General features: G+C 34.6%; 1 protein-coding gene across 1 annotated transcript in view; it reads right to left on the minus strand.

The window, feature by feature from the left end:
* The window catches only part of ASCC3 (activating signal cointegrator 1 complex subunit 3), a 283,174-nt gene extending 269,919 nt beyond the window's left edge, over positions 1-13,255 (minus strand). Inside the window, exons 1-3 of the mRNA XM_012661845.1 lie at positions 13,241-13,255; positions 12,984-13,184; positions 12,378-12,518 (exon numbers count right to left, since the gene is read on the minus strand). Coding sequence (XP_012517299.1) covers positions 12,378-12,518; positions 12,984-13,184; positions 13,241-13,255 — 357 coding nt within the window. The remainder of the gene's footprint in view (positions 1-12,377; positions 12,519-12,983; positions 13,185-13,240) is intronic.
* Between the last annotated feature and the right edge of the window lie 202 nt (positions 13,256-13,457).

The raw sequence follows: 13,457 nt of genomic DNA on the forward strand, positions 1-13,457 counted from the left end.
AACAAGTAGAGTCATTTTGGATAGTAAATTTGGCAATATTTATCAAATTTAAAATAAAGAAGCCCTATGCTCGGCAATCTCACTTTCATAATTCTGTCTTAGAAAAAAACACAGATACAGATGAACATTGATAAAGTTCTTTTGAAGGCAATAAGATAGATGTATACATACTGTGATTCAGTAAAAAAACAAAAACAAAGTATGTATTTTATACAAACACACATGTACACATAAAGTATGATCCCATTTTTATTAAACTAAATGAAACTACATATACAATAATTTGGAAAATACAAACTTTCACTTTGATAAGCTGCTTGGGACAAGCTATATACTGTTACAAGTTATAATAGGAAAGGGACATCAGAAGTAGCATCATAACAAATATAAATACCACGCTGATTTCTGAATTAACTCAATACCTAATAATATTTACAGATTGCATCATTAAGATTCTGTGTTTTTAGACTGGTTTTAAAACTGTAACTACGCTTAAGTAGCTTAGTGAACAACGATTTCAAATGATTATCATACTTAAATGATTTATGGAAGAGGTACACAGTATTTTCATGAGCTACATAAATGATTTTACTGTGAATGTCCTTAGCTATACATGGCAGAAGTTCAGACCTTCACAAAATCCAGAAGTTGAAACAAATCTTTTGGTACTGATAAAATCTACATTGTATAAAATTTTTCACTTCCCCTTAGTTTTGTATTCCATATTTTACAAAGTAGTCTAAATTTCTTTTCTTTTCAGCTCTTCATAACAAATAGAGCACTAGGTGACAGAAGAAAGTGGAAGAGTAGAGTGAAGATTACTGATTATTGTTAAGTAAGCTATAAAATTAACCTATATTTTTCAGAGCAAAATATCAATGTAGCAATATGGCAATTTCAATGCCTAAATATCTAATATAAAGAGACGAGGACGAGAAGATAAGCTGGTTTCTCATCGCCAATGAATGACTATAGGTAACTTGAGAACAAAGGATAACATCAAAATCCATTCTGTAATGATAAATTATGAAAGGACAAATTGATGAAAATGCTATTCCCAGTTACTAATTTGAATGTTGGGGTCCTACAGGGTCATTTTGTAATCTTCAATGTTTTATTCAGCAGGGATGTCCATTTTTCAAAACCTAGAGTTTTTATTTTCTACTACATACTTTTTGTTTTGTGGTATGTACTTCTACCTAATCATCTACACTTCTGATTTTTCCAATAGGAAAAATTTAGAAATGCTGTAAACAAACATCTAAGGAAGAGCTAAATAAAATATAAAACATTCATGCAATTCAGAGAGCACTCTGCAGGACTCCAGGAAGCTGGAGGCAGTGATTTCTCAACTGTATGATTGAGAATTGTGTCAAAACTCGTTTAAGAACCAGGAAAGCATGACGTTTATAAATATTCCCCTTAAACTGAAGCACAAAGACTGTAAGCATAAGTTCTATAAAAGGGAATGGCTTAGCAATAACTGGCTTTTTCCTCAACTATGGTAAGACCTTTTGTATACTGGCAACTGTGTACACCATAACAAAAGAAAATATGCAGGTAGGCACATACACTGCCTCTGCTCTGCTCTGTATCGCCGCCATGCTTTCTTTAAGCATTATGTTCACATTGTTCAATAGGACTTTCTTTGATGATCATAATGTTCTATGTGTGCGGTATCCAAGTTGGTAGCTACTAGTAACTACTGAAGAGTTAAAATGAGGGTAGCATAAGTGAGGAAAACAATTTTTAATTTAATTTAATTTTAATTTTAATAGTTACATGTGGCCAGTGGCTACTGTGTTGAGCAACATTGCTCTATATTCCAAATTTAATAAATGATGAATAAGTTGCAGGTTTGTGTGCCTGGCCTTTTCTCACCAATCAGTAAATCGCTTTTTGGGTTAGTAAATGTCATTAAATTTGTTGTAGATATGTATCTATTAACGTAGATAAGTGTTCATGGTATATTGTTGAAGAATAAAAAAAAGCAGGATATAAAGCAGTTTATTTGTATGGTTTTATTCAAAGATAGCTAATGCTTATTAAAAACTTGTTACGTGCCAAGTACCATTCTAAACGCTTCACATGTATAAAATCAGTAAACTTACATGTAAAATCATCAACCCAATTTTTAAAAGAACATTTTTAAAATAAAGAAACTAAGACACATAGAGTTTGAGTAACTCGACCAAAGAAATATAACTAATAAGTGGCTGAGCCAGGATTTCAACCCCCATGATCCGACTCCAGAGACTATGCTCTCAACCAGTATACTATACTTCCTATAATTAAATATATGAACATAATCTATCTTAGCACAAAAGATAGAAATAGAAAGTTAAATTCTGTATGTACTTGTAATAACTTGTGATTAGACATGTAACGTTATTTTTGTTTGTCTAGTTCTTAATTTTTCTGTAATGAATGAATATGCATTGAAATGAGAAGGAAAACAACCAAAAAACCTATAAGTATTAAAAAGGAATTAAATACTTTAGAAGGATCAATAATACTAAGAAGTTGTAGGTAATCTTTCCCTACTTCTCAAAGCATCTCTAATCCCTTTTTGCTTATTTAAGCCTTTATTGCCATTAGAGCAATGTTTTCAGAAGTTCAAGTTTTGAAAATGAATTAAAAATGAACAGCTATAATCGTCCCATTCACACTTTTATGACATTCTTGCTGTATGGTTACGAGATAATATTACATAGTAATAGATGGGGAAAAGTTACGAAAAATCAACCAAAAATATGTAATTATGGAAACAAGACCTGAAATAATCAAAATAACCTTGAAAAAGAACAAAGTTCTTTTTCTTACATGACCTGACTTCAAGATTATATAGTTACAGCAATCAAGAGTGTGGTATTGGCATAAAGATAAACATAAAAATCAATGAAACAGAAAAGAAATCAGAAACAGACCCATACATTTATGGTCAATTCATTTTCAATTAGAAGTGCCATGGCATTCAATGGGGGAAAAAACAACCTTTTCAACAAATGGTGGCTACGATGGCTAATTTTAGATGTCAACTTGACTGGATTTAAGGGATACCTAGAGAGCTGGAAAAGCAGTATTTCTTGATGTGTCTATGAAGGTGTTTCCAGAGGAGACTGGAAACCATCAGTCAGTGTAATGAGTGAAGAAGATCAACCCTCAGTGAGGTCAGGCATCATCCAATAGGCTGGGGGCCTGGATAGAACAAAAGGCAGAGGAGAAGAGAAATCTCTCTTTTTCTCTTCCGGAGCTGAGACACTCTTCTTCTCTTGCCCTTACACATCAGACCTCCAGGTTCTCTAGCTTTTGGACTCCAGAACTTGTACCAGTGGCTCTCAGGATTTTCAGACCTTCCTCTTCAGACAGAGAGTTACACCACTGACTTCTCTGGTTCTGAAGTCTTCAAACTTGGATTAAATCATACTACCTGCCACCCTGGGTCTCCAGCTTACAGACAGTTTATCATGGGACTTCTCAGCTTCCATAAATTGCATGAGCCAATTCCACTGATAAGTCCCCTCTTATCTAGCTCGCTAGCTAGCTATCTTATTGGTTCTCTCTCTCTGGAGAACCCTAACTAATACAACAACAGAATAACAGGCATCCAGATGCAAAAAAAAAAAAAAAAAAAGAGCCTGGGTTCTTACTTCTACCTTGCACAAAAATCAACTCAAAATGAATCACAACCTAAAACCAAGTAGTAAAATAACAAAATTTCTAGAAGAAAACACACCAGAAAATCTTACTTATCTTGGGCTTGACAAATATTTTAATATTTTTAAAATAGAAACATTACACACTTGAGTGGACATCAGTTTTAGTAGGACCCTACAGATTTTACCTGTGTCATGCTAGTACTTTTGATTGCTTGTGTGTGTTGAGGATCAAATGTTTTGTAAGAGTGGTGAAGTATATATTGTTGGGTAGTCAATAATACCATTGTGTTATTAGCTATGACACTAAAGCAGATGAAAAAGTTTCATAAACTTTATTCTTTAAAAGTGTGCAATTATAAGACGTAGATCTGATTAGTGAGGTTCCTATTTTATAAAAGGATGGTTCTTAAGAACTTTGGGATAAATATATTTAATGAGTTATGATACAACTTTTATTTTTCACAAATGTTGGTATATAGCTAGAAATTCCATGATAGTTCCAGGGAAACTGTATCGTCTTTGCAGATATAATAAACTCTTTAAACAGTCAGTTCCTCTAAAAACTGAACTACATTGATAGAGCAGGAACTTCATATTTCAGACACATCGGGTTTCTTCTCCCAAGGTATTCACAGAAACATAAGGCCATTTTCTGTACTTGTTAGGTATTTGTGATATTTTCTGAAATCATGAATTTATTCTCATCACATACCTCTGAAAATTTTAAGATTCTCTTATTAAAGGATCTCAAAGTTCAAGTTAAATGTGTGATGTTATATGAATAAGAAAGTACAATCTTATGAGATCCTCAAAGCTTGATAGGTTGTGGCTATTCAGAGGCACAATCACGGTGTACTATAGCCTCAAACACCTTGGCTCAGGTGATCCTCCTGCCTCATTCTTCTGAATAGCTGGGACTAAAGGTGCACAGCACTTCACCTAGCAAAATGCCTTCTAGATGGAGACATTTTTCAGAAGACTGAAAAGTGAACAAAAGTAGCAGGACTGTATAGGGACCTCAGGACTCAAGGAAAGACCTGGTAGTGAGTTCCTGGGGTTTCTTTCTTTGCTTTCTATACATTCCATACTGGTGAAGAAGCTCACAACTTGGAAAGTCAATGGGTGTAATACTATACTTGCCCTTAAAAAAAAAAACAAAAAACAAAACAACCCACAAGATAATACTGCTCTTTGCATCTAAAGGACGAAGAGGGGACAGTCCAGATGAGCAGAACCTTTTTGATAGCACCAGCCAAATACCACAGAGGAAAAAAGTGCTCCTTCCCCAACTCACTGTGTGCTGATGCTGGCACTGAGGGGATGGGCACATGTGTAAACAGAGTCCTGACTACCAACCATCCTACCCACATAGTAAATAACAAGTAAATAGTAAATAGCAACCAGTATTTAGTAAATGCCAACCAGTCTGATAACATAATACCCCAAAGGTCCAGGATACAACTGAAAATAACATACTGACCAACAACCAGGAAAATCTCAACTCAAATGAGAAGTACACGCAGCAGATGCTAAATGAAATGACAAAGCTGTTGGAATTATCTGAGAAGACTTTTAAAGAAATTATTTAAAAAAAATCCTTCAAGGAGTACTTTCGAACACATTTGAAACAAATGGAAAAAAAAATCTCAGCAAAGAAGCAGAGGATATTAAAAAAAAAAGGCAAACAGAAAATTTAGGACTGAAAACCTATAATAAATTAAAAACTTATTGGAAGGACGCAAGCAGAATGTAGACAACAAATGAAAGAATTAGTGGACTCAAACATAGGCCAATAGATTTTTTTCTAATCTAAACAATCTCAACAACAGACAGAAAATAGAAGGGGAGGAAAAAACAAAACAGATCTCAGTGTCCTATGGGACAAATAACAAAAGAGCTAACATTCCTGTCAGCAAAGTCCAAGAAAGAAAGGAGAAAGCATGGCGGGTTAAAGAAATAAAGGCCGCAAAAGTCTCAAATTTGACAAAAGACATAAACCTACAGATTGAAAAAGTCTATCCCCAAACGGGATAAACTCAAAGAAATCTATAACTATACACATCATAATAAAACTTCTGGAAACTAAAGATAAAGAAAGAATCTTGAAAGAAAGCAGCACAAAAGAAACAACATATTATTATCTATAAAGGAACAACCATTTGAATGGAGTGAATTTCTCTTTGGTAACCACAAAGACCAGAAAAAAGTGGTACATTTTTCAAGGGCTGAAAAGAACTGACAACTCACATGTCTATATAAAGCAAAAATATCTTCAAGAATGGAGATGAAATAAAGACATTCTCAGATTGTATGTAGAATGGTAGCAACTGTCAGTAAGAATTGCCAGTTTGCAGATTATGGAACCATAACTACGGCTGCACAAAAAAGGGCAGGGAAAAACCACAGTCTCATTAGCAAAAGGTGCCCCAAATCAGAGTTCAGAGCTGGGAAAGCAGCTTAACTTTAAAGTGAAACGTCCAGCAACTTGAAAACCGAGTTAAGCATATAATACACAGATACCCAGATAAAACTACAATCTACAATCTGGATATATATAATGTCTACCCCTGTCTCCACTTCCTCTTGTTTTTTTGTTTTTGACACGGAGTCTCACTCTGTTGCCCGGGCTAGAGTGCCGTGGTGTCAGCCTAGCTCACAGCAACCTCAAACTCCTGGGCTCAAGCAATCCTTCTGCCTCAGCCTCCCGAGTAGCTGGGATTACAGGCATGTGCCACCATGCTATTTTTAGTTGTCCAGCTAATTTCTATTTTTTTTTTTTAGTAGAGACGGGGTCTCACTCTTGCTCAAGCTGGTCTCAAACTCCTGAGCTCAAACTATCCGCCCACTCGCCTCAGCCTCCCAGAGTGCTAGGATTATAGGGGTGAGCCACTGCGCTGAGCCTCCATCTCCCCTTTAATCCTACCCTTCACCCTAAGTATATACATATTCTCAGTGAAATAATCAATAGAATATATACCACAGTAAACATCCCCTTGAGTGAAAAGTAGATTGGGGCATTGTAACGTCAACACTGAGTGTTAGCTGAGCTCATATATGTACCCACCACCTACACCCCCGCAACCAAGGTTCCTGGAGCTCTAATCTAGTGGAGTAATACAAAGGAAATTCAGCTTTTCTTCACTGTTGCTTGGGCCTAAGAGATCTGAAAAGAGTTTCCCTCTATCACCAACCAAAATATAAACAAAAACAAAACTTGAAATAAACCATCTTAACTCCCAAAGCTGCACAGATAAAACTCTTTAACTACAAGGATGAGCAAATATAAAAGAAGGGGAACAATTTCAGAACTCAGAGCAAATGCCTTGCTTTGACACAGAGTTACTGCTAAGGCAGGAGAAATCTCTTCTAAAATTTCTGACCAGTGTTTTCATTGAGGTTCAAAGGAACACTGCTCAATGGAACCACTGAAAAGTACAGTAAATACTGTAAAACAGTACCTCTTCATCAAGTGTACATTTAGGAGGAGAAGTTTGAAATTAAAGGTATATGTAGAATAATGAAATACAGATTGGAAAGGTAGATGACAAACCTACTTAAGTCTTCAAAGTTGCACAAAATTGCTTTTTAGCTAAACACCAAAAAGGTATCTGTTGTCAGCACTGAATGATTCTCCTGATAGTTAATCTTAGAATTATATAATTCTGTCTCGTAAAAGGAAATTTTACATTCAAACCTCAATAAAATCATAACTGATGCTCGAGCTGAGAGTCCCTAGTGAACCACAAAATAGATCATATCTTGTATTATACCTAATTTATATAAGATTCTTAACAAGCTAGGTAGTTGGACTTAATTCAATAAGCAATAAAGAACCAATGAAAGTTTATGAGCAAGAGAATAATATGACCAGAAGAGCATGACAGAAAGTTTTCAAATGAAATCAATTTGCCTTCTCATATTAAAAAAAAGATAAACTAACAATACTGAGAAAGCTGGGGGAAAACGACAGGAAATTTAAGGTTATGTTTAATTTAATCAATGCTGATTATTGGGGAACTTATGTACCAAAAAGTATATAGTAGTAATAATTTAGAAACTGTTAAAATTAAAAATCAAGAATGTAGGGAAAGCAGGAAATTCAAACTCCAAAAATAAAAGTTGAATATATATACACTTCCACATGCTTTGCATTATTCTCCACTTTGCTGCATCCCAATCTCAAAGGCAGTGACAGCACCACAGTTTTAATCTGTGAGAATCTGTAGTGATGGGTAGAAGGACAGGGTGAAGAGGTTAGTAACTATACAGTTTTCAGTCTACAAAAATTAGCATCATTGGTATTAGAGTTACAGTAGAAAAAGAATCAAGAGCAAGCACAAGACAATAGGTTCAATGACACTATTACTGAAGCCAAGCCCATGGTCCCTGCCTTCATAGAGTGAAAAAAAATTGACAAAGGACATAGACTATATTCAGCAAGTGAAAAAATGGGCAAATGGAGAAAAAACAGATGTTCATAAACTTTTTGAAAATATAATATATAAATCTAAATAGATTTTTTTGAGTTTTACTTTCTGTACTCATAAAATAGAGACACCACCCAATAGGGTTCTTGTGAAGACTCAGGAAGAATGCACATATGCATTTAGCATAGTGTCTGGCTCATAATTTGAATTAAAATGTTACCTCCCTTGTCTTCCATAAACATTCTTTCATTAGCATCAGTCATACACAGTACAAGAGCATCAGAACTTTACTTGAGAGTGATACACATTTTTGTTTGTTTTGTTTTGTTTTGTTTTGAGACAGAGTCTCACTCTTTTTGCCCAGGCTAGAGTGAGTGCCGTGGCGTCAGCCTAGCTCACAGCAACCTCACACTCCTGGGCTCAGGCAATCCTTCTGCCTCAGCCTCCCGAGTAGCTGGGACTACAGGCATGCGCCACTATGCCCGGCTAATTTTTTCTATATATTTTTAGTTGTTCGATGAATTTCTTTCTATTTTTAGTAGAGACGGGGTCTCGCTCTTGCTCAGGCTGGTCTCCAACTCCTGAGCTCAAACAATCCACCCGCCTCGGCCTCCCAAAGAGCCAGGATTACAGGCGTGAGCCACCGCGCCCGGCCTGATACACATTTTTAAGACTACATCAGGTCCAAAAGCACAGGCTTTGTACACTAGGTATTATTTTATGAAAATAAATGAATAGGACTCAAGCAAGAGGACATAAAGTACTCAGGGGGTTTGAAGTGAGTTTTAAAGAAAGGGCAAGATTTGACAAATGTCATTATATAAAGAAAGATATTACGAAAAGGAGAAAATGCACGAGGAAACTTACTAAATAGCGATGATCATTTGAGAAAAAGTTATTTGAGCAATGTTATTTTAGAAAAACCAAAAATGGTCTGGCCATATCGTATATTGAGAAGCAGTTGGGAGGTAAGTATGAAAAGCAGGCTGGATGTAAACTCTGAAGAGAATCCAATGTCACATATAAGCAGCTTTCACCCATCACAGTGTTTCACAAAATATTTTGGCTTTGGGATTCCTTTGTACTCTTTGAAATTATTGAGATCCCAAAGAACTTTTGTTTTTGTTGAATTAAATCTACCAACATTTCTTTAATTATAAATTGAAACTGAGAAATTTTTACAAGAATACAAAGTACTTATTCCATTAATTGTTAGTGATGACATCACCACACAGCCTCTGGAAAAATCTACTGTATACTTGTGAGAGAATGAGAGTGAAAGAAAACAGCATCATAATATTATTATGAAAATCAGTTTTAACCTGTAGGACCCCTTGAGAGAATCCCAGGAAATCCTTGGTATCCCCAAACACATTTTGTAGCAATAGGAATGACCAAAAAAAGAGTCTGTTAACGGTGTGCTAAATGACTCAAGCAGAATGATACAAAGGAAGAGCCCTCGATTTGGAGCAACAGTGAGACAAGGTGGTCAAAGCCAAACTTACTATTCACAGAAAATCGTTTATGGTTAGACTTACAAGCAATAAAAGAGGAATAAACTGTCTTAAGCATTTCTTCATCTTTCCTAAAATTCTGTGTACCTACCAGTATCCAAAACTCATTCCTTTGGGTAAGATACATCATAGGTATGTATAGTCTCAGATACTTTAGAATGGTTCTGATTTTGGAAAATTTTACTTTGAATAAAGAGAATTTGTTGTGTCAATTTTTGACTTAACGTGTATGCCCCTACAAGGCATTATAAAAGTAAAAAGCACGCTAAAAAATTATCTATCAGTCTGCTATGTGGTTTTGAGATAATAATCTCTGTAATTACATATTTTGCTAGCCTTGAGAGCTAGCCTTGAAACCTATCAATATATAACACTACTTCTACAAAACCACGAACCTATAATCTAATGAGTCCTTAAATTTGGAAACTGTGCATAACATTGTACTGTGGTATTCCAATCTATAAAACTTCCTTTATTGTACATACTTAAAATTTTGAACATAATTCAGTTCATTGTGTTAAGTATACAAGTTATTAACATATGAAAAGAATCAAAATTTGATAAAGAGACTATATATAAATATAATTGTTACTCTTGTTTATCAAGTGACAATTCTCTAGAGTCTTTAACAAAATCAAATTTAGAATGTTTCAAGGAAAAGGTTGGATGGTATCTAATCACTCAGATTTCACAGAGAGTAACAGAAATTTATTCATATATCAAACACTTCAGAATGTCCTTCTAATTAAAAAGGTACTTTAAGAAATTATTAAAAAGTATCTAGACAGAGGTTGCTTAAAATAATGAAAGCAAAGAGTATTTTGCATTTAATATATTGAATATAATTATTGATTTTTGAGAAAAATAAATTTGGAAAAAGTTTCTATAAAAATGATAAAAAAATGCATGAGCATGTAATAACTTTTAAAAGAGCAGTTACATATTTTTACAATATACTCCCTGGCTTCACTGCTAGTAAAAGAGAAGAAAAGTTTTTTAAAAAACTTATAAATTCAGTAATAAACATATCAGGGAATCAAATTCTAGTAAAGCAGAGGACCAAAGTGGTGGTATGAGTCTCTGCAGATAACCATAAAATACTGGGTACAATTAAAAAATTTTTATTTAAGATACAGGAAAGCATCCCGAAGCACAAAGAAACCAGAGGAGAGTTTAATATCTAACTGTAACTTGGAGAGGTAAGAATTCCCAGTTTGCAGAGTGTTGACCCAAGGATATGATCTAACAACCATGACTATGGCTACACAAAAAGGGGAGGGAAAAACCACAGCCCCATTGACAAGAGGTGCCCAAAATCAGAGTTCAGAGATGGGATTCAGAGCTAAGAAAGCAGCTTGAAATTTAAACTGAAAAAACCAGCAACATGAGAACCTCCCAAATGCTGGGTTGAAAACTAAACAATACATTTATCGGAGAGAACCCAGGGGTAACAAGCAAAAAAGCAGGCAGAGATCAGAATGAATTCTACTCTGAAAAAGTAGCTATACAGAACCAAATATGTGAGTTTGATGTTTTTTTTCATTAGTGAGTGGATTTCCCAACCATGCACAGCTCTAGCGGATGAAAGCAGTAAGCAGAAAGGCTAAAAGTGTCAGAGTACAGATTCCCAAGTCAGCAGTACAAGAGGGAAATTCGAGTGTAATCCTTAGAAAAAGTGATCTCCAATCTCTGCCCAAATCCTTGATGAAACATCAAATTACAAATTACACACGCACAGGGAAGACATAGGAGGGCCTAGCTAAAAAGGCAGCACTGGGAAGCAGTAAGAACAGTCATCAGTAAACACATAACATAGGGAAGACAAAGTTTGAAATTCAACATCAAGCAACTAAGCGCTTATTAAAACAAAAATAACAGACATTGGAGACTCGAAAGGGAAGAGGGTAGAAGGGGGACGAGGGATAAAAAAATTACCTATTAGTTACAACGTACACTATTTGGGTGATGGGTACACTAAAAGCCCAGACTTCACCACTACACAATATATCCATGTATTAATAACAAAATTCCACTTGTACCCCATAAATCTACTGAAATAAAAACAAGGACAAAGTAAATAATTTTCAGAAGAATAAAATAGAATCCAGAGTTTCTAAAACTTACTATTTTCAACCAAATTTACATGCAATAGGGTGGTGTGACCCATTTGCAGAAAAGAAGGCAGTCAATAAACCTGACTCTGAGGAGACCACATGTTGGATTTACCAACAACTTTAAAGTAGCTATTATAAATATGGTAAGGGCACTCTTTTAACAAGGGAAAGAAAATGTCACTAACGAATGGATGGGGAATATGCACCATAAAAAAACAGAAATTATAGAGTTAAAAATAAAGTAGCCAAATGAAATAATAATCAGGCAGAAAAGTAGATTAAAAACGGCAACGAATACTAGTAGGATCATTTTAAGATCTATATATTTCCCTCCTCTTAAAATTTAACTCTGGTCTTATCCATATCCTTATTCCCTACTGTTTTAAAAGAACAGCATTACTGTCAATTGACTTGGAACCTAATAATATTCAACCTACAGTAAGAATCACATAAGTTAGAAAGGATATTACAGAACAAAGCACCAGTAAAACCTCTTTTGTAATACAGAGGCAAAATGTTGTTACAAACAAAAGAAGTTCATTACGTTATACATTATGTTTGTATAATGTATTATAATTACTTAAAATAGAGTTGTTTAATAATTTTCACAATTACCTAAAAAAAAGAATGGCATTACACAAAAAATCTAGGTAAACAACATACCTGTGTTCGTAAAATTTCACTCTTTGACAACTGCATATCACCAGTCAATTCTTTCACAACGATGCCCAGTGGCTCTAGACGTTTGCTGAAGTAATTTGTCATTTCAGCTGCCAAGGCTTTCATTGGAGCAACATATACAATCTGTACCAAAGGAACACTAGCTTGATAAATGAGCAAAACCAACGTCATTTGTTTCACAGTAGCCAATACAAGTCACAATTTATTGTGAAATACAATTTTAGCTACTTCCAGTGAAAAATCTTAATAGTGACATATTAATATGAAAAGTTCTTATCTTTGTTTGATAAATGTGCTGTTGTTTAAAGGACAATGGAATTTGTTTGTTTACACAGCCTCATCACTTGGAAAATTGGTTCTGTTTCAGAGCTAAACGTATTTGTGTTGCTTTTTACAAGGGTAATAGGATATTCATAACACAAATAGAGACTGCCTTAATAGTAATTAAGTAAATCAAGCAGTATTCTTTACCTGATTTCAAGTACAACAACCTTAAGAACTTCCAGATTTGAAATAACATTTACAACTGCAAACTGATTTTGATTTTTACAACTTAAAAAGCTGCTGTCTGGTTTATTATTTTCCTACCTTAAATTCATTCTTTTTGATAACACCTTGTTGAAAATGTTGGCGAATTTCATGCAAGACTGTAAGCATTGCAATGTTGGTCTTTCCAGCTCCAGTAGGGGCACAAATCAGCATATTCTCATTGGTGTTGTAGGCAGTCTCAAACACTATTGACTGGATTCTATTGAGTCTCTTCATCCCTTTAAAAGCCAGCTGTCCAATCTAGAAAAGGCATGACCCATTAAAAATGGTAATAATGTGAAGGACCCATACAAAACATTAGAAGCAAACATTTATTTCCTTGTTTTTTTTTTTTTAAAAAACCCTAATTTATAGTTTTTCAATGTGTTCTACATTTATAGTGTGTGCAGTTGAGAACACCACATAAATACTGTATAATTCTAAAGTATTTGAAATTACCACCCACTAAATTTTAAAAATATAATGACACTATACCTGCACCTTAGTACACAATCCCTAAGTACGAAACAACAT

Source organism: Propithecus coquereli, unplaced genomic scaffold, assembly GCF_000956105.1.
Source record: "Propithecus coquereli isolate 6110/MARCELLA unplaced genomic scaffold, Pcoq_1.0 Scaffold74, whole genome shotgun sequence".
NCBI lineage: Eukaryota > Metazoa > Chordata > Mammalia > Primates > Indriidae > Propithecus > Propithecus coquereli.